General features: G+C 58.3%; 1 protein-coding gene across 1 annotated transcript in view; it reads right to left on the reverse strand.

The window, feature by feature from the left end:
* Window positions 1-5,869: 5,869 nt before the first annotated feature.
* LOC146346429 (microtubule-actin cross-linking factor 1, isoforms 6/7-like) overlaps window positions 5,870-23,711 on the reverse strand; it is a 32,213-nt gene continuing 14,371 nt past the window's right edge. Inside the window, exons 15-32 of the mRNA XM_084848448.1 lie at window positions 22,305-22,475; window positions 22,044-22,199; window positions 20,859-21,065; window positions 20,481-20,600; window positions 18,573-18,742; window positions 17,739-17,898; window positions 17,273-17,474; window positions 15,986-16,107; window positions 15,642-15,785; window positions 15,271-15,459; window positions 14,830-14,947; window positions 12,739-12,908; window positions 12,248-12,410; window positions 11,778-11,932; window positions 8,033-8,107; window positions 7,443-7,560; window positions 6,666-6,844; window positions 5,870-6,379 (exon numbers count right to left, since the gene is read on the reverse strand). Coding sequence (XP_084704574.1) covers window positions 5,870-6,379; window positions 6,666-6,844; window positions 7,443-7,560; window positions 8,033-8,107; window positions 11,778-11,932; window positions 12,248-12,410; window positions 12,739-12,908; window positions 14,830-14,947; window positions 15,271-15,459; window positions 15,642-15,785; window positions 15,986-16,107; window positions 17,273-17,474; window positions 17,739-17,898; window positions 18,573-18,742; window positions 20,481-20,600; window positions 20,859-21,065; window positions 22,044-22,199; window positions 22,305-22,475 — 3,129 coding nt within the window. The remainder of the gene's footprint in view (window positions 6,380-6,665; window positions 6,845-7,442; window positions 7,561-8,032; window positions 8,108-11,777; window positions 11,933-12,247; window positions 12,411-12,738; window positions 12,909-14,829; window positions 14,948-15,270; window positions 15,460-15,641; window positions 15,786-15,985; window positions 16,108-17,272; window positions 17,475-17,738; window positions 17,899-18,572; window positions 18,743-20,480; window positions 20,601-20,858; window positions 21,066-22,043; window positions 22,200-22,304; window positions 22,476-23,711) is intronic.

Here is a 23,711-nt window from a genome sequence, read left to right on the forward strand (position 1 = left end):
GCCTTCCCCTGCTCTCTGAGCGTATTCTTGGCCCGGGAAAGCGGGCTGCGGGCAGGGCGGCAAACCGTCCCAGGGAGGAACCGATCCGGCGTGACGGGCGTGGGGGATGCACGCTGAGGGGTCGAGGCCCCGTCGGCCGCTGTTGATCTTGGCGTTCCGGCTTGGCCCCAAACGCGGGTGCAAAGCGCCAACCGGCAGCGGCTTGGAAGATTCCTGCCCGCTCATCTCCGCTCGCCAGGGCAGCCTCGATGCGCTGGCCGGCGAAGGCCTGGGCCTGCCCTGCCCTGCGGAACGGCCCTGGGGCTCCGAGGCCGCGCGGCTGTTCCCCGGGGGCAGCGGCTTCCACGCCCAGTCCGAGGAGGGCGGCGCAAGGCTGCTGCGGAAGCGCCCCCGCGCGCCTCTTTGCCAGGGCCTGGGCCGGGCCGCTTGGACAAAACGACAGCGGGTCTCTGCTAAGGAGACCCCTTTCACGGATCTCAGATTCCCACACCTGTGGGACGTTGCTCTCAGTTGGAGTCTTCCTAACATCTAATCAGGAGGGCAAAAATGCTCTCCCTCAGACCACGCTCTTTGCGAGGAACTCTGCATATGCTCTGAACCCCAAGATTCTGCTCAAATAAGTAACTAGTTGCATTAGACCAACTTTATTGATTTTATTTGGAATTCTGGGTGTGTGACTGTTGCCTCACCCTTGTCCTTCGTTTTTTCCCCCTTTCCCCCAATAAGCTCCTTTTTATGTTTGGACTGCGTTGTTTTACAAGATAATTTTTGCTAAAAGCCCTTCTCCACATGCAGGACTGCATGGTAGCAGAGCATCCCTTGGGGCTTTCGCAAGGTTTTTGTGAAGTCCTGTATTTCTGGGCATTGAGCAAGAAAATCCAAGGTGCCTCTCTTGTACTTCATTTTTGGAGAAGCCTTGTAAAGAAGGGAACCGCCTGTAAGGAAAGCCCTCCTCCCTCCCAGATCCATAACCAAGTTGGTGTATTGCTAAGGCAAAAGGACACTGCTTGTTGGGGGAGGGCAGAAGAGTCCCTAAAGGGTAAGTGTTAAGAGAACCCTAGAAATGTCTTCTTCACCATTGGCACCAGCCCTTAGAAGAAGAGGACGACGACGGGGTTTCGTCACTAAAATCATGGCCCATCTCCATCGAAAGGAAGCAGCCAACCTGTCTCGGGAAATAGTGAATCATCTTGGAAATGTTGCGCTTCTCTGCAAGAACATTAAAAGAGCCTCTGTGTAAACAGTGCAAGAAGAATGCACGCCACTCCTGACACAGGCAGGCAACAGAGGGCCCGGCTGACAGATTTATGCCCAGATCTGGGAGGCTTCTGCAGAGGTGTTAAAGGTGATTGTGACGTGACAAGTGCTGGCAGCCAGGCATGAAACCCGCAACTGAGAGGTACTGCTTGGGAAGAAGCTTCCGGCCAGAGCGGCCCCTTTGCAGGCACCCTGATGGGCGGTGTCCTGGGACCAGCCCTGTGGGGCAGGCAGAGCAAGGGGTGGATGAGGCACCCGTTGTCCACAGTTCCCCACTGTAAGTACACTGGGAGGCACTGAAGCAAGTGTGAGTGGGGGCGCCAAGGAATGTGCTTTCCCCCCCACACACCAATTTCAGGGGGTTGCTAGGACTCCCCCCCCCCATTCTAATACCTTCCTGTACTGCTGCTGTACAGAGGACTAATGGTGCATCCAGTCAGCCAAAGGGCTGTGGGTGGAAGCAACCATCTCTTGTGACTGCTTGCCCTGCTCCTGGAGTCAAAGAGGGATCCACCCCAGAAATATGTTCTGGCAGCAAATAACACATCAGGTAGATGCATGCTCCCAGGCCTCACATGCTGGTGCAGCAACTCCCATGACAGGAAACAGAAGAAGCCTCAAAATCAAAATGAACTTCCTGGAAGGAGTTTCCAAGAAAGAGAAGAGTCACTACAGAGCTTGTAAAAAGAAGTTGCCAAAAGGCAGAAAGTGGGTTGCCATTTGCTCCCAAGAGGGCATGGGGCGGCGGTGATGTCTTCAAATCCCCACACGAGGAGCGGCTGTGCTGGACGGGGCCCAGGGGGCCTCTCCAGCCCAGCATCCCGGTTCCATGGGGGAGGAGAGGCGGTGGCAGCACCACTAGGGCAGCAGGCGGTCCTGGCAGGGATGGAGCTTTGCGTTGGGGCTAGAACTGGGGGAGGGAAATAGACATCCTGCTTTGGCATGGTCTGAACTAGAGAGAGGCATCCCAAAAAGGCAAAGGGGCAATTTGGAAGGGAGGCAAGCAGGAAAGGGAGGGCGCCTTGGCACGGGGTCACCTGGGTGCTTGGGCTGCTAGAGAATGAATTGATGACGAAACCAGGCCAGCAGGGGAAGCGGTGCAAGCCTCGCCCACTTCCCCAGAGGGCACATGGGAGACTGACAGCAAAGTACACAGGCTGCCAGTCGCCGTGCTGAGGACGTGGCTGGCTGCGTAACACAGCAGTAGGCGTGCAGCAGCGGCAGGCCTGGATGGAAGTGTCTGCGGGCACGGGAGAGAGAGATGCCTGACAAAACTTCTGCTGCAGTTGGCCAGGGGCTGGAGGTGTATAATATCTTTTAATGCTTCAAACACTCGTGTGTCCAATAGCGTGGAGCAAACTTGTCAAAGAGCTTCAGATACTGGGAGCTATAGAATGCAGAAAAGGCAGGCAGGCAGATGGACAGACAGGCAAAGTTTCAGGCAGAGAGCCTCCCACACGCTGCTTGAGATGCCATGTCCAAACTCCAGAACCGCCTTGTTCTGCACTTCCTCTCCTTTTGCGGTGAGGGTCCAGGGTGCTATTGAGTTGGTTTCTCTTGAAGAGAGAACACTGGAGAGTGGCGCCACACCGGTAATACCATTTGCTTTCGTTAAGATGCACGCCAACGCCTGGTGGAAGCGAACAGGCGCTCCCATCAAGCCAAACTTCCTCCAGAGGGCAGCCCCCCAAAAGTCCACCCCCCGACTTAGCTAATTGTCCAGCTTGAAATTCCACCCACCCCTCTTTCTCTCCCTCTCCGACCTTCCAGTTTTTTGCTGGAACCTCTGCAGTTTCTGTGACTGAGCTGCCAGTTCAAGGAAACATCCACAGCCATTGACAGACCATTAAGGTTCCTTTGTGCACGGGCCTCCACCCCGACGCCGCCTTGGGCAAACCACAGCGGATCAACCCCTGGCAGTCATCAGGAGGCAAACTCACAGCAGCCCACCGAAGGAGAGAGGGCTGGAACACGGCTGGCTGTCCTCGCTCTGCCTTTAGTGCCCAGCACGAGCGGCATCTCCGCACGGTGCAGACCCCACGCAACCAGCTGCAGTGGAGCTCCATGGGGCAAGACCCCTGCTCAAAAACAACCAACCAGGGGAGCAAGGAGAGATCCGCTCCTGATCCAGCTCCCCACGGCTCCTCCGGAGGTGGTGCAATGCAGTAGGAAACCCTTGCTTGCCTAAAAGTTGCCCAGCAGGTCTAAGCTGGTTGAGAACCGAAGCAGAGCAGGTGCTCCTCTCCTGGGGAGGCACCCGTTCCTCAGCAGCCTTGCGCAGGTGCCCCTTTGGGCCAGCAAGGGAACCCAGCCTGCGGTGGGCCCAGGGGAGGAATGCTGGGGGGCCCAAGGGCCGGGGAGGCCCCTGGCCCTGCCGAGCAGATGGATGGCACGCTGGCAGGGAGGTCTCGTAGGTGGGAGCCTGCGAGGGGCTGGTGTGGGCAGGACAGGTGCAGTGAGCAGGGGCTTGCCAATGTGGGGGCTTGATGAACTCTGCCTGTCCCTTGAAGGCCAGACAGAGCCAAGCCTGCCTTGTGTTCAGGGACAGCATGAGGCCATCGCCACCATTGTAGATCCCTCCACCTCACCACACACAGAAACAAGGGAGCCTCAGGAGATGCTCTTCCGACTTTGTGGGATTAGGGTGGGCTCCCTTGCACTGCAGACACATGGTTTGAATCGAGGGCGTGCCTCCCTCCCTCCGTGGCATGTGTGCAAAGGAGTGTCTTGTTTCCCTTGCTTAACTTGTACTGTTTCCTCACAGCCCTCAGGAAAACTATGACTTCTGAGGAGATGTAAGATTGTGCTGTAAGCCTGCAACCCTCAGCACACTTACTTGGGAATAAGCCCATTGAACTCAATGGAGTGCTCTGAATCAACAGAGGACGTTGATTCTGAGCTGGGTGGGGTGGGGGATCAGATCTGTTTCCTTTCATTGCAGGGAGGCATTTTGCCTGCTTCTTCGTCCAAAGAAATGTGCTCAAGCAATTACATAGCAGACACCAAGGAAAGCCCTTCCTCGGCAAGGACATAGCTGCACACAGACATTTCACACTGCCGCTATCCCGTGGTTTTTTAAATATTCCAGCTTATCTCTGATCTTTTTGAAAGCAGGATAAACAGGAAAAGGTGTGGAAGACGTCCTTGAGGTTGACTACGTTGGGTAAAGGACGCGCAAACTTCTGTGAGCAGCCAATCACGAGTGTGCGATAAATTGCTCATGTAGAGTCACCCCAAGTCCCAAAGACAGCAAGACTTCCCGTGGTGATGGAGTGTGGGGGAGCAATTCACCTGGGGGAGGCCTGCAGCCTGGAGAGCCCCACCCAGGCCCGAGTAATCCTGCAGCAACTCAAGATGACAACATGCCACTGGGCTGGCTGCAAGGAGGCCCCAGGTCCATGAGGCCAGCCAGGCTGCAGGCAGGGAGCCCCGCATAGCTCCTGCTGCCACTTCTGGCTGCCGCCTCCTCCTCCTCCTCCACAGGCTTTCCGAGACCGTTGACAAACATGAAGCAGCAGCCATTTTATCAGTGGGTATTCATGAGGCAGAGCAGAGCATGGGAGATGGATGGCCTGGCTCTCTAGCCAGTCGTGGCTGGGGAAGCTGACCCAAAACTCCCCCGGGCTCCAGGGCAGGTTATCCTGGGCTGGGATCTTTTCCGCCAGGCCTGGCCTTGCATTGCCTGGTGCCCAGCAGGTTTTTCAAGGCTGCAGCCCCCACACCAGAGGAAATCCCTCTGCTCTGCTGCACCCCTCACAAGGAGATTCAGGCTGGGCAAAGCCCTGTTTCTGCACAGACAGACAGACAGACGCAGGCAGGAGGGGGTGTCTGGAGAAACCCCTGTCTTTATTGTTCCTCACTGAGCACAGCAGCCACAACCATGACAGACCTTCAGCTCCACCGCCTGCTTGGTTAGGAGATGGCAAACATGCTCCGGGCGAACAGGGCCATCGGGCCCAGGCAAGCATCCCTTTGGCGCAGGGCGGGCAGGGCTGCTGTGCCTGGTGCACTGGCCAGGAGGAGGGCTTAGCACTAGACAGAGCCCCCCCCCCCCAGTCCAGGCAGGCCCCTGCAACAGGGGCAGCCCCTGCTCCCAGGGAAACACCAGCGCACTCCGAACAGCCCTTCCACAGGGCAGGGGCAGCACCAGCAGGGGAGGGGGCTTGGAGCTGGTGTGGGTCCAGCTGGACACCGGGCAGATCCATGGGGCTCTGTGCAAGTGGCTCCAAGCCAGCTCCAGAGGGCTGGGGATTTGGTGCCAAGAGGTGGTTTGAGGGGGGCCCTTCAGGGCACAGCTCTCTGCAGGATATATTTGCACACATCTGTGGTCTGGATTCCCTGGAAGGGGCTCGCTGTTGAGTGCACCAGGAAAGCAGAGCAGCCAGGCCTGGTAGGGACTTGTAGGTGGGGGCACTGCCACAGGGCTCAGCCTCCCCACTGGCCATGAGGGTGTTGCTGGGCCCCTGTTCCTGCCCTCATGGGTGGGGTGGCAGAGCTGTTTGGCCAAGGTGTCTCAGCCCCTCTCCCTCCCGGGAGCTCTGTGGGAGGAAGGGGCCGCTGCTCAAGCTGTCAGGACGGACAGTCTCTTGCTCAGAGGCAGTGGCTGCTTTGTTCAGGGTGGGGCCCCTCCCGGAGGACCTAAGGAGAAGCAGAGAGGAAATCCCACAGGATAGGCCCAAACAGACAAAGGAGGGCTGTGCTCAGCACCGCACTGGACAGAACCAAACTCCCTCCTCTGCTGGCCTTTGGAAGAGGGAGACTCGGAGTGAGAGGGGCAGGGGCCGTGGGGAGGGAGGGATGGGGGCAGGAGTCTATGGGCAGACGAGGAGCAAGGGTTTGGGCAGGAGTCATCTTGCCCACAGACCCCCGTGACCTGCCATGGCCCAAGTGTGTGGGGAAGCCCCACAGCTCCCCCTCCAGAAGGCTGCCGTGGGGCTGTGCCCGGCCACTTTCTCTGGTGCCCACAGCCCAGCCCTGCCCAGCCCAGCCTCTCACCTGGAGGCACAGTGTCCCCATCAGCACCTGGGTTGGCCCCAGCAAATGTCAGCTCAGCCCCATCTGACAGCAGAGACGTGCGGGAGACGAGGCACCGATCCCCAGAGCGCGTCCTCCGCAGGACAGACTGCAAAGGATGTGAAGTGAGGAGGAGCAGCGTCCGGGCTGTGGGGCTCAGTGAGTGTGTGAGGCAGCCCCTGTCCCTCTTGGGCAGCGGGTAGGAAGGAGCAACACGGGGTCCGGGGAGGGAAGCAGCCCTCCAACTCGCCAGCAGGGTGCACCCCAGGGTGTGACCGGCGGGCAGAGGGCAGCGTGCACGTGCCTCCTCCTCCTGGGGAGCCTTGTGGGAAGGGGCAGAACTCCCCCCCTCCGTCCAGCCTCCAGGCAGCCTGATGGGCTGGCAGCTTGCGTACCTTCCGGGCGAGGGGGCTGCTGGGGGCTGAGGCACTGCTGTAGAGGCTCAGGCTGGAGCTGGAGCGGCTGGGCGACAGCACCTTGGAGGAGGGGGCTGACTGGCTGCTCATGCCTTTGCCCCCTGCGGGCTCCGGGGAGAGGTATTTCTCATTGATCTTCACATTGGTCCTTCCCTTCACTGCAGGAGAGAGCAAGAGGCCACTGAGGGCTGGGCAGGAGTCCACCACCACTGGGGGAGCAGGGTGCCTGGCCGAGCTCCACCCCACCGGTCCCAGTAGGACGAGGACCCCGAGAATGGGCTGGAGGGATGCGAAGCAGCGGGTCTGGCCCGCACGCTGACTGGCTGGCACCTTGCACGAGCGGCTTAGGAAGGTGGGGCGTGGCGAGTTCCTGGTTATGCTATCAGAGTAATAAGGAACTCATAAGCCAATCAGGCTGGGCCCGGGGGGGGGGGGGAGGGTTGCAAGCTGTGTGGGGCTGGAGCGCAGTGGCCAGGCTGGCTGGGAGATATGCCAAGGGGCAGGGCATGCTCCCCTAAGCCTCTCCAGCTAACGGACTTGGACCGGGGGGGCTCTAGGGGAGCAGCAACACAGGTGTGCTCAGAATGCCTGGGAAGGGTCTCTGCCTCGTGGTGAGGAGGCAGCCGGCCCCTGTGCCCTCGCCATCCGCTCCAGGTTTCTGTGACCCCCGGCGCTGGCACCTGCGGGGAGGATGGGGAAGGGGCCTGCGCAGCTTTGCCCAGCCCACAGCAGGGGGCCATGCCCCCCACCACTCACCTCTGCAGGGGTCGTTCTTCACAAGGAACTCATCCAGGGCGATCCAGCCTCCGCCAACCCGCACCATCAGAGTGCTGCGCAAGATGCGGACCATGCGCAGCTGCTGCGACTCCCCGAACTGCAACAGGCCGGAGAGGAGGCAGTGAGCTGGGCAGGGCAGGGGAAGCGCTGTGAGGCCGGCTGAAGGGCTCTTGCGGGAGCCAGGGGGCTCCGCTGACGGGGCAGGGTGGGCTCCCTTTCAGGTGGGCCCTGCAGACGCTGCCTCCACCCGCCGCAGAGGAGCCCTCTCCGCCTCCTAGGCCCGGCGTGCATGCAGTCCGGCTACCTGGTGTCTGCCCAGCACTCTGGGCACTGGATTTGGGATATCAGAAGAGCCCCGAAGCTGGATCAGACCAAAGGCAGGCCTGGTTCAGCAGCTGACAGTGGCCCACCAGAAGCCCCCAACAGCCTTGCATGGGACGCCACAGGTCAGAAGTTGGCGGCAGGGAGCCCGCCAGGCAGCCTGCTTTGGCTCGAGCTGTGGGAGCAGAGGTCTGTGTGTGGGGCAAGGGGCGGGGTGTCAGGCTGGGGGCTGCCAAGCAGGCACTTACTCTGTACCGGTTGGCACTGATCTGCTCCACCTGGAAACGCTTCACACAGTTGCACTGGGCCACCTGTCGGTTCACCTGAGGTACAAAGGGAGGGCAGCTCAGAGGAGAGCTCTGGTGCTGGGCCGGCTTATGCCCTGGGCAGGTGGCGCATCTTGGGCACAGCGGTCAGTGAGCTGGGCAGACGTGCACACCAACTGCAGAGGAGTCCTGACAGCTGCTCAGGCCTCCATGTTTTGCGTGATGTGCTGCAGCAGGCTTGAGGAACGGCCCCTTCACAGCTCATCATCGCAAGTGGCACGTGACCGTCCGCTTGATCTAGCCCAGCTGGGACTGCATCCATCCCCCTGCCCCAAACTCCTCCGTCACCTGCACCCCCAGAGCTGGCCCAGGAGGGTTGATGGCAAGTGATGTTGCCCGGCCAGGGACTTGCCTCGTGGACCGTGAGCCACGGGGCCCTGGCAGGGCAGGTGGGCTCTGCACAGGCCAGAGAGGCTGGGCCAGGGCAGCCGCTTCCTGCCAGGTGCCGAGGGGCGGAGCGGGATGCAGCCTTTTGACAGCAGGAGTGGGGAGCCTTTTCGGCCCAAGGGCTGCAGGCCCTCCCAGGGAGCCTTTTGGGGAATATGGGCCAAAGGCGGCTGCCCCCAGAAAAAGCGGTGGGCCTCTCCCTCCCTCTCGCAGACAACGCACCTCCCTTCATTTGTACACACCAGGCCCTTCGGATGTTCTGGCCTACAACTCCTGTCAGTCCCAGCCAGCACAGCCAATGGAGGGGGACGATGGGGGCTGTAGGCTAAAACACCTGGAGTGCCACAAGTGCCCCACCCCTCACCCCATCAGGCACGTTCATACGCACACACGAGGAACCCACATTGGGAAAGCCTTCCACTGGCTTCGAAGAAATGTTTCTTCCAAGTCTAATTGCAGCAGGAGGGAAACCAATTTGGGGTGTCACAGCTGTGATCCCCCCATGCCCACTTGCCCCATGCTTGGCAAAGCCTTTCACGGCAGCCAGTTGTGGCAGGCAATCAAGGTGAGGAGAGAAGGCTGTGGGTTAGAGCTTTCCCACCCCCCATGTGTTCAGGTATCAGCACCCTATGGGGAAACTGGGTGTACGATTGTTCCTGAAAGTAGGACTTGGCACGGCTGGGTTTCCCCTCCCATGCACTGTGCTTCCCTCTACCTTTGCACTGCAAATGGACAAACGTGTCTCCTGACACAAGGCTGAGTCTTAGGCTACAATTCTCTACCCACTGACCCAGGAGTACGTCCCACTGAACTACTGGTGTCTTATCTTCAATTCCTACTTTGGCTCAGTCTTCTCCCAAAAGAGGGTCTATGAACCCCCTGGCAAAGGCAAAGTACAGGCTGAAGGGGCAGGATTGCAGCTTGAGATCGATAGGCATATGGTCAAGGCACACCTAATTACTTTGAATGAGTTCAAATCTCCAGGGCCAGATGAGCTGCATCCTAGAGTAATAAAGGAACTGGCAGAAGAACTCTCAGAACCGCTGTCTATTCTCTTTGAGCAATCATGGAGGACGGAGGAAGTGCCAGATGACTGGAGGAGGTCATCTTCAAAATGACTGGACATTTTGAAGATGTTGTCCGTATCTTCAAAAAGGGCCCAAAGGAGGAACCTGGGCACTACAGACCAGTCAGTCTGATATCAATCCCTGGGAAACTTCTGGAGCAGATTACAAAGCAATCCATCTGTAAGCACCTTGACAACAATGCAGTGATGACTCGAAGCCAACATGGATTTGTCAAGAACAAATCCTGCCAGATGAATTTGATCTCATTTTTTGATCAGGTCACCTCCCGTGTGGACTGTGGGAATGCTGTGGACATCATATACCTTGACTTCAGCAAAGCTTTCGACAAAGTGCCCCATGATATCCTGATGAGCAAACTAGCTCAAAGTGGGCTAGATGAAACAATGATCCGGTGGATCCACAGTTAGCTACAGAATCGGACTCAAAAGAGTGATTATCAATGGGATCTTTTCAAACTGGGGAGAGGCAACGAGTGGGGTACCGCAGGGCTTGGTCCTGGGCCCAGTGCTCTTCAACATTTTCATTAATGACTTTCAGGAGGAGGTGCAGGGAATGCTGATCAAATATGCAGATGACACAAAATTGGGTGGGATAGCTAACACTTTGGAAGACAGAAACTAAATTCAACGTGATCTGGATAGGCTGGAGGCCTGGGCAGAAAACAACAGAATGACATTTCATAGGGATAAATGCCAAGTTCTGCACCTAGGAAAAAGAAACCCAATTCACAGTTACAAGATGGGGGATACTCAGCTCAACAATACTACAAGTGAGAATGATCTTGGAACTGTTGTAGATCACAAGCTGAATATGAGCCAACAATGTGATGTGGCTGCAAAAAAGGCAAATGCTCTTTTGGGCTGCATTCATAGAAGTATCACTTCCAAATCATGTGAAGTAGTAGTTCCCCTCTACTCAGCACTGGTTAGGCCTCATCTGGAGTACCGTGTCCAGTTCTGGGCACCACACTTTAAGAAGGATGCAGACAAACTGGAGAGGGTTCGGAGAAGGGCAACAAAGATTGTCAGGGGGCTGGAAACAAAGCCCTATGAGGAGAGACGGAAAGAACTGGGCATGTTTAGCCTAGAGAAGACTGAGGGGAGATATGATAGCACTCTTCAAGTACCTGAAAGGTTGTTCCAAAGAGGAAGGCCAGGATCTCTTCTTGATCATCCCAGAATGCAGGACATAGAGTAATGGGCTCAAGTGACAGGAAGCCAGATTCCGGCTGAACATCAGGAGAAACTTCCTGACTGTTAGAGCAATACGACAGTGGAACCCATTCCCTAGGGAGGTGGTGGGCTCTCCCACACTGGAGGCATTCAAGAAGATGAGGCCGGACAGCCATATGTCAGGGATGCTCTGACTTGGATTCCTGTACTGAGCAGGGGGTTGGATTCGATGGCCTTATAGGCCCCTTCCAGCCCTACTATTCTATGATTCTATGATCTTTCTGAAACCAATCAGTTTTTTAAAGTAGAAAACTGGCTCCATGGAGGGTTAGGGTAACAGGTGAATTGGTGATGTGCTAGGGATAAGCCAATCAGTGCTGTACAGTCAGCTTTTGCTGCAAACTGACAGAAAGGTTTCCCCTGAACTTGCTCCTGAAGGGTATGTTTTACATCTGCAGAAAACACCAGGATGAAGGCACTGTGACAGTAGTACCACCATTCAAAGTATGCAGACTGTACATTCCGCTTCAGGATCACACCCAGATCCCATACTTGGGCTATTCAGAGGTCCCTTGGTTACAAAGACGCAGCTTAAAGGTAGTTTTCGTTCCAAAGCCGAGGAGGCGAGATTCTCATCTGCCAGGCATTTGTGACGGTGGGATTATACAATAAGGCTCTGCTAAGGAGAAATAGACCCCCTCTGCCACCTGCCTGGGGGGTTCTGCTGGCTGCAGCTAGACAGGAACAGGATGAGCCAGCCTCTTCCTCTCTCCCTGGGCTGCCTGGCTGCAAAGCTCATTTCTTTGTCGGGTGAAACCGTAACTCCTTTTGCTGCAGAAAGAGACTTTAAAGACTTTTCTTTGTAACCCCTGGTTACAAATGTTAGAAATGAACAACTGAATTTGAATACAGTGTTACAGCATAATTAGTAGTAACTATAGAGTCATGGCATTAGGTTCCTTGTAACTCTTGCAGAATCCATGATGAATAGTCTCAGGACTTTAGCTCCCTCTGCCATACCTCATCCTGGATCTGGTCCGTGTCGGCCGTCCTGCGCAGCAAGTCCCGGCTGGGGTGAAGAGCACTGACAAATTCATAGTAGTCAATGAAGCCGTCCCTGTTCGTGTCGAAAATGCTAGCCACAGCACTCATCTCCAACATGTTGGTGGGGAATTCTGGGAAGGGGAAGAAAGGCGGGTAGAGGCGGGGGGGGGACACACCTCCTGCTGGCCATCCCATCAGAGTCACTAGCCAGACAGCCACCGACAGATGCTGACTGGGGCAAGAGCTGGGCATTTCAGCCCCTCGAAAGGGCCTCAAGCATGGAGTGAGCAGTGCCACAGTCCCCGTGTGGAAAGGTGCCTGCCAGCCCACTCGGGGTAGTGCCCCCTCCTTCCTGTCACCAGTGGTGCTGGGCAGGGGCAAATCAACTGGAGACCAGCCCCGCCAGGTGGGCCCTTCACTCCCAGAGCCCCTGGCGTGGCACTCACTGGAGGAGAGGACGCTCTCGATGAACTCCCGCTGGGTGATGCGCCCATCCTGGTCCCTGTCGATGCCCCGGAAGACATCCAGGACCCGCGACTTCATGTGGCCGATCCACTGCAGGTAGCGCTTCCGCCACACGGCAAAGTCGAAGCGGGAGAGCTCCTCCAGCTGGATGCGTGCGAGGGGGAGAAAGGGGCTGCTGGGAGGCGCTTCCTCATCCACCCCTTGCTCACGTCAGAGATGGCCGAGAGGGTCCGAAGCAGCGCCTCGGGTCCACAGGCCACGGCCGCCCCACCTCCAGAACCGAGATGAAGGCTGCTCTGCTGTAGCCCCTTTCCACTGACCAGGCGTGGAGGTAGCAGCGGAGGCGGCCCCTGCTGTCCCAAGGGGCACCCGCACCCACCCCCACAGCCTCTGCGGAGTAGCGCCTCCTGGCCAGTCACACCCCCACCCCAGGGCTGGAGGAGGCCCTGGCCCCTCCCCTGCCTCCCCTTACCTCTCGCAGGTGCTGCTGGGAGTTCTGGAGCCGATACTGCCTGTCTAGGGCCAGCAGCCACAGCTGCTGCCAGCGGTGCACAAGCTGGGCTAGGAGGGGGCTCTGGGGCACCAGGTCCTCCAGGGGCACTGCCGGGGTCCTCCGAGAGAGCTTGCTGGCACCACATCGCCCTGGAAGAGGGAGCACCTGGCTGTGGAAGAGGCCAGCGGTACTGCCCCGGCCATGAGCTTCGAACTCTTAATTTAGAGGTGCCGAGATAGTGATAAGCCAGATCCAGGTTTACTTACAAGGAGATACTTTATTGAGTGCAATCAGCACACAGGCGTACCCAATGGTTGGATCACTGAACCCAGAGCCATGGGGTAAAATGGGTCTTATACCATACATGTTAGCAGCAAGGCAGCATGACAACAGCTAGCGTTAATTAGCGCTCATTCCCAGCATAGGCTCTTTCCTAGCACAGACACCTGCACCTTTTAAGGCAAACAAGCCTCGCTTCCCAGGCCCATCCTGATAAGACACTCCACTCGTTAGTATGGAATGTGGTTGAGGCTGCCCTATTGCTCTTTGACTCATCCTGGTAAATCAAGAGGCCTGTTAGGGAAAACAGCAGCTTTGTGAACCAAAGTCTGAGAGCATTATGAATCATCTAAGCCCCTCTAAAACTACTAATAGCTTGGTTCAGGCCTAGGGCCTTACACCAGCTGGCACGGCAGAGTGGGCTGTGGCGAGCACAGTGTGAGCGGGAGCGATCCCAGGTCCAATCTCACCCTGCCCACGAACTACGAGGTGGCCTTAGGGAAGCCTCTCTGCCCGCCCGCCCCCCTCCGCCCCGTGGTCTCTGTCCCATCTGTAATATGCAGGCAGGGAGGAAGTGACTCGGGTGTGGAAGCCACAGAGTATCCTCTCCATTCAGGTCCTGCTTGTGGCATCCCAGAAAGGGAGCATTCTGGGAAGCAGAAGAAGGTAAGGCTGCACTTCCCAATATGGTGTCTGCCGACATGCCATGGAGCCCACAAGGGCTCTGGCTCCCCTCTGCTCCAGCGCCGTGTACTTTTGAGCAAGGAAGTGGCCACTGCGGGATCTTGTGAGATTCCATGGCAGAGAGGGAGAGAGAGAAGGCAGCTCATTTGGTGGATCTTGTTTCTGAGGGTGAGGGTGCCAGGCTCAACATCTGGCTGGGCACATTCTGTTAAGTAAACGAAGCTGGAAAGTACAAGAATTGAGTTTATGCTGGCAAATCAAGCAAGCATCATATCCTATTCACAATCCCAAACGCAAGCTCTCCAAAAATGTTCATAAATTCGTGAACTTGCATTCACAGGTGAAAAAAGCGCACTTTTAAAAATATGTATTTCCCCAGGTTTTACTCTGTGGGGTAAAATGTGCATTTAGGTGTGCTTTTTTTTAAAAAAGCACATTTTCCCTGTTTGAAATGCACACTATCTCCATTTGAATGAAACGGAAACAGAGTGCAGTTGAACACAGGAAACAAGGCGTGGCGAGCTTCACGGGGGTGTTTGGAGCACTTGGCCGATTGTGAACATTGCTTCTTCGCCCATTCTAAGTAGGACGTGCCCCTGGCCCTCCTGTCATGAAGGAGAGTCACTCTGGCTGCTTCTGTGGCATGTCTCCCCTCCTGACCCTTTGCCCCATTCCCTTCTCTGGGGAGGAGGTCATCATGCTGCCGAGTCCCTGTGAAAGCGGGCAGCCTGCAGTTTCTGAAGCTGAGACTTGGCAGGGGACAGGGCCAGAGACGGATGGGGCTATGGTATTCGGAGGGTGCTGGCTGCTCCTGTCGTGAGCCTGATGTGGGAGCCACACATTTGGGGGTGTCTGGTGGTTTAAGCCGTGAACCTTCACCTATGTTCAACCTGGATATTTATAAATAAAAACAACTATTGCAAGATGCCAATTAGCCTCCTGTGGCCACATTCCAAAGGAAACAGAACCTGGGTAAGGGCTGGAACCCCTATAAAGGACCCACGCTTGGAGAGCTGAGCTGCACATGACAGTATCCTGTTGGAAGCCATATGGCAGAAAAGCAGTATATAAGTACAGTTATTAGGAAACCAAGGAGGGTCCACTCACGGGAAGATAGACTGCGAAGGACAGGTGCTGTCCCCAGCTCAGCAGGCATTTTGCGCTTGCAGCTCTTGGTGAGATTCTCCACGTCTGGCTGTTTGCGGTTCAGCTCCTCCATGAACACCTGGTAGGAGAGGCAGCAGTGAGCGCCGGAGGGTCCCCCCGCCCCCCGGACAAGACCTCAGTTCCTCCCACTTCGTGCCCAGGAGCCTCCCCCATGCTGCAGCAGCCTAGGAGAGCAAAGCGTGGGGGTGGGGAGCAAGGGAGGTTTGTCCCGCAGCACGCAGCCTCCTCGGGCTGATGCCGCTCACATGCTCACTCTTGCATCGAGGAAGGCTGGGGAGCAAGCAGCGCCCCTCCCTGGCCCCCAGAGATCCTCTGCAGGGGTTCAGGGAGTGACAGGCTGGCGGTGGCCAGGCCCACACGCAGGCAGGGCTGCCTCGTTACCGCGTGCTGAGAGCTGAGCTCCTCCAGCTGCACCGTGTCCTCCGGGAGCGGCTCTTGGTCCCGGAGGCTCAAGGACTCCTCGGCTGCTGTGATCCAGTCGAAGAGCTGCGCTGCCTCCTCCCGCTCTGTCACCAGGGAGGCCATCTGTGCCTGGAGTCGCCCATCCTGCTGCTGGGCCCAGCTGAGCACCTGCTGGGACAGGGCATGGGGTGAGGGCATGCTCTGGGAGCCACTGCCAAGAGCCCAGGCCTGCACGCCAATCCTGCACTGTGGCTGGATGCTGCCCCCCGGAATACCCCCCTCCCAGCCTGAAGGCTCCCCCCGCAGCACCCCGCCCCTGTCTTCTTGGCTCCTGCCTCCTGCCTGCTCACCTCCTGGAAGCGGCTCTTGGCGACAGTGACCCAGGACCGGATGGTGATGACCGCGTCCGGGTGACAGGTGCTCAGGATCTCCTCCCCCAGGGAGCTGATGCACTCCAGCTCCAGCTGCTGGCACTGCAGGCCCTGCCTCAGCTCCTGCGGCCAGAGGGAAGGCCACTCAGCACCACCCAGCCTGGGGCTCAGCCCCCATCCCCAGCTGAGGAAGGGTGGAGGATGGACAGGCCTACGGGCTCCAGGCACGAGGGAGGAGGCAATGCCCAGTGCCCCTTGGCGCATGAGCAGCTTCTTCTGAGCCAGAAGACCCCATGGGTGCGGTGGGGGCTGCCATGCCTTACCTTGAGCTGGCTCTGGCACTCACGCACAGCCCCCTCCTCCTCCGGCACGGACCGGTACTTGATGGATGTCTCCAGCTCAGACAGACGACCCAAGAACGCATGCACCAGAGTGTGGAACTCCTCTGCCTGGGACGCAGGAGCCAGGGAGCAGGGAGCTCAGCAGGGGGGCCTCTGCCCCACTGCCAGCACTCCCCACCCCCAAAGAAAAAGCTCTCTCCCCCACGCCTGTGTGCTTTGTCCCTAGGCCAGCATGTAGCCTGTGTGTCATCCCAGCAAAGAGAGACATCTCGACTCCTGTTACCGGCCTGAAGCAGTTTGGCAGCAATTTGCCGCAGAGACAGGCTTGGCAGGGAAGAGGTTAAGCCCCCTTCTCCTCTCACCCCCTCCTTCCAGTGCTCCAAATTCCCAGCTTCCAAAGCAGCTCCCTTTTCCAGGCTGCTGCAGAGGTCCAGTCACCAGCTGCCTGAAGTGCCCAGGATGGGCCTTCTTAAGCAGCTTCCCCAGTCTGGCTTCATCCTACTGGCCCTGAGCACCAAGCACAGCCACTTCTCCACCGACGCAATGCCCTGTTTATTTTGGCTGCGCTGGGATCCTTTGGGTTTCCTCTCATTCTGGGGCTGTTTTCTCTGTCCAAGGTTTTGTCTGTTGTTGTTTTTTAGTGCTCCCAATCCTTCCCAGGGCTTAACCTTTGAATACTGTGAGCAGGGGCCGGCAATCATAATTGAGTGGGGGCCCAGACAACCCCCCACCCAGGCCTCTGCAGGCCAAATGAGGTCAAAGGGGGCAGAGACAGACCCCTGCTATCCATGGGGCATTGTTTAGTCCCTAGCCCGCCCACATCCCCTACAGTTATTTCTGAACCATACTTGGAGATCACAGCAGGGGTTCCCCTGCACAGCAACAACAACCCCCCCCCCCCCCCCAGAATCTAGGATGGCACCACAGGCCTTGTGGGGTGGAGGCTCCTCTTCCTTGCCTCTGAGAATTTAAGGGACAGGCTGGAAGCATTTCAGTTGTCTTGGGAAGGAGGAGCAAAAGGGAGGCAGGAGCGTCTCTGTGGCATGAGCCAGGCTCATAACCCCTGGCCACACTCCTTCCTGGCTTCAGCACGGGGGCCTTGGCAGCTCAGTCAGTAGCCCCACAGAGGGAGTGATTCAGACCCAGTTTCCTTGCTCTTCTCCTCTGTGAGTTGCCCGGGCGGAGAGGAGGCCACCCAGGTCCTTCCACGGCCGCACACCCCTTGGCCCTTCCTTGCCACCGCTTTGCAGCCCGCCGGCACCTGCTCACTTGCCTGCCTCAGGGCAGCCTCCAGCCGGTCCTGCCTGGAGACGGAGAGCTGGCAGATGAGCTCCCAGCGCTGGCCCAGCTCCTCCACCTGGCTCTGCAGCCACTGGGAGTCCCCCGTGCCAGGGCCCCGCATCAGTTCACGCACAGAGCGCCGCAGGGTCTTGATGCAGCTGGCCCGCTGGCCCAGCTCCTTCTGGAACGCCTGGGGGGAGGCAGACGGAGGAAGGCTTATCCAGCAAGGTGGTCAAGGATCAGCGCAGGTGCTGGGGTAGGGAAAATGAATGCAGCCCCCTTTGGTCTCAGCGAGGGAGGGCCGATTTGGGGGGGCACCAGCAGCCTTGCTCTGCCTTACTCGGAGGTGGCAGTGGCTGCTTCTGGAAAGAGCCTTCTGAGACCCTGGAACGCCTGCGCCCCGACCCCCACCATGATGTGGCAAGGGGCCCCTTGTGCAGGGCAGCCCACGGACCTTGTGCTTGTCCAGGAGCGCGCTGACCAGGTCCCTGTCACCAGCCACGGGGGCCTCTTCGGCCAGCTGCGGCTCTGCCTGGTACAGCCAGTCCATCAGGGTCTGCAGGGCGTCCATGAAACGGCCAGAGAACAGCAGCTTCTCCTCCAGCTTGCGCTGCCTGCAAAGCACGGGGAGCCGTGGGCTGGGGGGGTGGGGTCCTTCACGTCCAAGTGGTTTGGACTGTCTGGCTCAGCAAGCTCCACCAAGCCCATTCTGGCTAGAGAACGATGGCCAGATCCTGAATGGTCAGAGCAAGTGCCTACGTCCAGCAGCACAGGACCCAGAGGGGGTTACTATGACTGGCCTGCACTATCTGTTTGGGCAAGGCACTCTTGTCAACCCCCTTTTCTACACCAGGAGCAAAAGGCAGACACTGCTTTGGCCAGCCGGGGGCCTGTTCTTCCCACGGTTGCTGGGTTTTTCAACCGGAGATCTGACCTTGGTCCTAGGCTCACGGCAGGCCCAGCCCAGCACCCGCTGCACAGATGCCACAGGCAGCAGCCCAGAGGCACAGCTGCATTCCACACAGCATGTGCGAGAGCCACGGCTGCGCTGCATCCCCCAGGACAAGATGCTGCCGTGGCAGTGGTGCAGAAGCGCACTGCCATTTCCTCGAAGAACTCTCTGAGGCTGCGCCAGCCAGAGGATGGAAGGGTGAGAGGCAAGGCGGGGTGGAAGGTGCAGCAGACACGCCTAGAGGCGCTGGGCGTAGGGTGCAGAGCAACCTTCACAGGGGCCCTGCCAGGAGCCTGCCCCACCCCCAGCACGAGAAGCCCTCCTCGAGGCACATACCTCTCGGCCGCCCGGCCGCACATGGCATCCCAGCGCTCCTCCAGCTCCTCCAGCATCCCATCCAGCGGCTGGCCATCCTCCGGCAGCTGGGCCTTGTCGCGGAGGAGGCGCCCGCTCCGCAGGGTTGCCTCGTACACGGGGCGCTTGGAGCGCAGCCCCTTCTGGAACGCCTACAGGGCACAAGAGAGGGCAAAAGGCGGGAGTGCGTGGCTCCCCGAGAGCAGGAGAATCGCCCCGAAACTGGATCAGGCCCAAGGGGGCCTCTCTAGACCAGCACCCTCTCCCCAGAGAGCCAACCAGATGCCCCAAGGGAAGCCCACAAGCCAGACACGAGTGCAAGGCGGCACAGCCTTCCCGAGCAATCGGCCCGCAGATGCCTTCGACGGTGGAGCATGAAGAGCGCCAGCAGCAGCTCCCTTTGCTCCTCCGAGAAGCCAGGCCCATGCTTCAGCGCCACCGCATGAGCACTCGGGCCGCTGCGCTGCTCCTGGGTCACACACCCCAGGCGGCAGGCCACTACTGCTCCTGTGGAACAGCTGCAGACCTGGGTGGGAGCTGGACCTGGGCCCCCTAGGCTCTGTGGCCTGCTCCATGCGCCCCCAGGCCAATATTCCACCCTGCCCCATAGGGACTGTGGTCCTGGGCATGGGGGCAGAGCCCTTGGGAGAGAGGAGGAGTCCTTCTGCCAGCTGAGGCAAGGACTCTCCTCCCTTTGCTCCAGACTCCCAACCCAGCCAGCCCTGCGTGGCATGTCAGCTGAACCATGACTCCCACGGGCCCAGGCCCCGCAGCACCTAAGCGCAAGGCCTGGGGAGGGAGCAGGGAGGCCTCGCCCCACTGCAGGCCACCTTAGAGGGATCACTAGATGAGCCAAGGGTGAGCTGGCAAGAGGAGGGACACCACGGGGGGCCTGGGTTGCTCCCTTGCCATGGCAGGCGAGTGTGACATGGCTCCTGTCAGGGGCGCCTTCTCTTTCCAGACACACGGCTCTGGGTCCGAAGCGCTCCACGCTGTGTGCATGCCAGTCCCAGCCCACAGCCGGGGGAGGGCTGCCAAGTGCTGCAGCTGAAGAGGCCCGCCAGGCGAGCGGCCCCTCCCAGGGACCGGCCCTGCAGCCTCTGCAGCTCCAGATCTGCATCCGTGCTCCGACGGACGGCGGCGGCTGAGCATGCCACTGACGGCAACACCAGCCAGGAGGCCTCCCCAGCAGAGGGAAGGAGCAGACCTGGGGGGCTTCCACCAGGGCACCTGGCGGGCCCGCAGGTGGGTGCTCCGGATGGACTTCCGCTCTGTTCTGCCTTCAGGGCTCTTCTGACAATCCGATGGGGTGACGCAGGAGGAGCCAAACTGACCAGTGAGCAGTGCAACAGCAGCATGCATTTGCGGGGTGGGCGGGGTGGCACTTTGGTGGGTTCCGAGGAGGGATGTGAGCTAGGAGCGCTGATGGGCTGTGTCCGTTTGGGACCTGGAGGGCTGCAACTCTTAAGAGTGTGACAGTTCTGTAACTGGTGCCCTGGACTTTGTGGGAGCAGAGGACCCCTTGGAGGGGAACTGCAAAGGACTGGTCCCGGGGGGAACGCCCTGACTTCCTCAGGGAAAAGGTCACTCCAGCTGAGGCAGGAAGGAAAGAAAGATGGAGGCTTCCCCAAGGAGATGTTATGACTTCATTCCGCACCAGCTGGGGGCAGGAAACATGCCCATCCCACCTGTGGGGTTCCCCCCCCTTTCCCCATGAGGCACCAGCGACTGATGTGCACGGCAGAGGGGGTGCTGGGTGGCACAGAGGTTGCTCCCTAGAGAGGGTCTTGGCAGGCTCTTGCTTCTGCTCCAGCCTCAGGCGATGATTCCCATTGGCCCGTGAGTCTGCCTGTCTTGGTCTCACCTGCAGCTGTGCAGAAGCCCACTCACCTTGTGCTCTGCCAGGAGGGCCTTGATCCCCTCTTGGCTCAGTGTAACATCACTGGGGATCTCATGGGCTGGCTCCACCTCATCTAGCCAGCCAAGGAGGAGCTGCCAGGACTCGCTGAACTGGAAGACCAGAGGGGTGCTCCAGTCAATGTCCCCCACACACACAGTCTCGTGAGCCCCCCCACCTCACCAGCACACAGGCCGTGGTGTTTCCAAAAGGGCAGAGCGGACACCCCTTCTCCCAGCACTCCAACACGCCCTTCATGCTGCGTGTCCTGCCCCCCTCCACTCTGGAAACTGCTCCTCCAGAGGGGCTGCCTTCCCCTGTGCCAGGCCTCCCGGGTGTCCCCCACACACACACACACACACACTAGATACCTGCTTGGCACGCTTGCGGGCCTCTTCCAGCACCCCTGCCCTCTCGCTCACTTGCTGGAGCACCTTGGCCAGCCGCTCCTTGGCGGTCAGCACCAGGCTGTGGATGACACGGCAGTCCTGCCTCCTGCCGAAGCCCTTCATGTGGGTGGCCGTGGCCTCCAGGCCCGCCAGCGTCGCACCCTGTGCTTGGCTCTCCTTGACCAGAGCCTGCCAGGGACAAACAGGGCAGGGGAGCACAGAAGCACCGCCCATTCAGCCAGAGGAACACTCCCGAGGAGTGGGGGGCAGCCAGCAGCACCCGGGGGCCACGCAGGGCATCCCTGCCAGGGGGGGCTTGCCCCCCAGAGCTGGACGCCCACAGTGCTTCTGCGCCGAGCGCAGAAGTCACCAGATGTGTCCGAGGGGGCTCTTGAAGGCCCCTCTGGAAGGACGGATTTCTGCCCTTAGAAGGTGGGGGGGTGCTCAGGACTGGATCTCAGCGTACAGCAGCAGGAAAGCTGACAAGATCACATCATACCTGTCCTGCGATGGCTGCACCGGCTACCAGGTTTCTTCTGGGCACAATGCAAAGTGTTGGTGATGCACTTCAAAGCCCTAAATGGCAGAGCTTCCGGATGCCTGAGGGATCCCCTCCTCCCACAACAGCCCGTCCGCACCCCAGGATCTGAAAGAGAGGCCCTTCTCTGTGTCCCAAGTGCAGTGGAGGCGCGACTGACGGGGACAGGAGCAGGGCCTTCTCTGTAGCCACGCCTACAGTGTGGAATTCCTCGCCCAAGAGGGCTCAGCTGGCACCCTCGCTTAGAATGTTCCGCCATTTGGCAAACACATTTGCCTTTTTGGATGGATACATTTTATAAGATTCTCCATTTTATCTGCTGCTTCTGTCTGCTTTCACTCCACTGTTGTTTCTTCTCCTGTCTTATGATTGATTTTAACTGTTGTTAGTTTCCCTGAGTGGTGCATAAGCACAAGAAAGGGGGGAATATACATTTCTGTATAGCTGAAATAAATAAACAATTGCTATAGATAAGTCCAGAGTTCACACGATGGCCTGGTGCACAAGCCAATGTGACAGCTCAAGAGAGCACCCAGCCAGCACCGTCAGGACTGCCGAGCATGGAGGCTGCGCCTGGCCTGGAGCCGGGGTTTGAGAGGGGGGCTGCAGCACTGGGCCCTCGGACTGACCTTCTGCTCCTGGATCTGGCTGGTGAGCGTTTCCAGGACATAGCTGGGTGGGGGCAGGGACCCCAGGGCCTCTTCCATCCGCCCCAGCCCCTTCAGCAGGGCCTGGATTGTGGCGTGGAATTCTGTGGTCACCATCAGGCCTTCACTGAGCTGCTCCTGGGGGGCGAATGGAAGGGTGTGGCTGTACACTACCCAGGAACAGACCAGCCATCAACCTCAGCAGCCAGGACCCCTCCCCCCTCCCCCCTCCCCCCACTGTACCTTTCTCTCCTGCACTTGGCTGGCAACGCTCTCCCACTTTTGCTCCAGGATACTCAGGCTGCGTTCGGTACTGGAGGCCCGGGGCAGGTGGCTGGTGCCCAGCAGGTGCTGCAACTCGCCCCGGACGCTGTTGTAGGTTTGCTGCTTGGATTCCATCTCTTTGCACAATTCCTGTCAAAAGGGAAGATCAGTGTGAGAGCCCGTGCACATGCATGCTTGCAGGGGTGCCGGGGGCGGGCAGGGGGAAATGTAAGAGTTTGCAAAGGACAAGAGGTCGTGGTGGTCTCCAAAAGCAATGGCAGGATAAAACCTATACTGGAGGGTTTGTGTCCAGATATTAGAGTTCAGGCCTCAAAGAGAGGCTGAGAAGGCTCAGGCACTATGGAGAGACAGTCACTAACACATTGAAGAACAAGCCATGCCAAGGAAGAACCAGCACGGCATCTGTAAAGGGAAGTCCTGCCTCACCAATCTTTTGGAGATCTTTGAATATGTTAACAAGCATGTGGATAGGGTGATCCAGTAAACACTATACTCTTGGACTTCCAGAAAGCTTTTGAGGATTGTCACCGAAGGATCCCAAGCAAACTAAGCACTCATGGGATAAGAGGATGGGTCATCTTATGGATCAGTAACTGGTTAAAGAACAGGTAGAAGAGAGTTAGAATAAACAGTTCTCAAAATGGAGGGAAGTAAAAAGTGGGGTCTCCCAAATAAATGTTCAGGGCAGGGCAGTGGAGCTTGAAGAAGGGGGCTCCGCTAATTGGTTGCCTTCCAGAAATGCCCCTCCCCACCCCAGAACACCCCCAGCCACGCCCCTTTTCAGCCTCTCCGTGCTCCTCTTGAGAGCACGGACGATGAAGCTGTTCCGTGCTGCCTCTGAGGCAGCGCAGAAGTCAGGAGAGGTCAGTTCCCGGGTAACACGATATCCTATGGCCATCTAGCCACTGTCTAGCGGCCATAGGATTGCTCCCTCCAAGAACAAATTAGCCAAAATCTGTGCTGAAACTGGACTTAGCCTGATGATCTACCTTTGGCCCTGATAAACATATGTGCCACTTCACACCAACAAACTGCTCAGTGCCCATGAAATCCTTATAAAGAAGCCTATGAGACACCCATCTTCAGCACCTATTAATGAACATCTTACTAATTTGCATTTAAGGGATGAGACTGTGTTGAACTATTGCCAAGCATTAATGAAGCGCGTGAAAGCTTTCAATTCACAAGTTTAAAAGCGCTTCCAGACAGTCCTATGATACAGTGTCACAACCTGTAGCCTAGAGACTGAGTCTCCATCAAAGTCCATCCGAAGAAGTCTTCCCTTGGGCCTCAGGGGAAAAGATCCCATCAGGTGCTGTTGACCACCCACACTTCTGTGAAGCTGCAAAGACAGCCTACCTGGAT

Source organism: Heloderma suspectum, chromosome 4, assembly GCF_057233095.1.
Source record: "Heloderma suspectum isolate Gila_16-S chromosome 4, 16-S_ref, whole genome shotgun sequence".
Lineage (NCBI taxonomy): Eukaryota > Metazoa > Chordata > Lepidosauria > Squamata > Helodermatidae > Heloderma > Heloderma suspectum.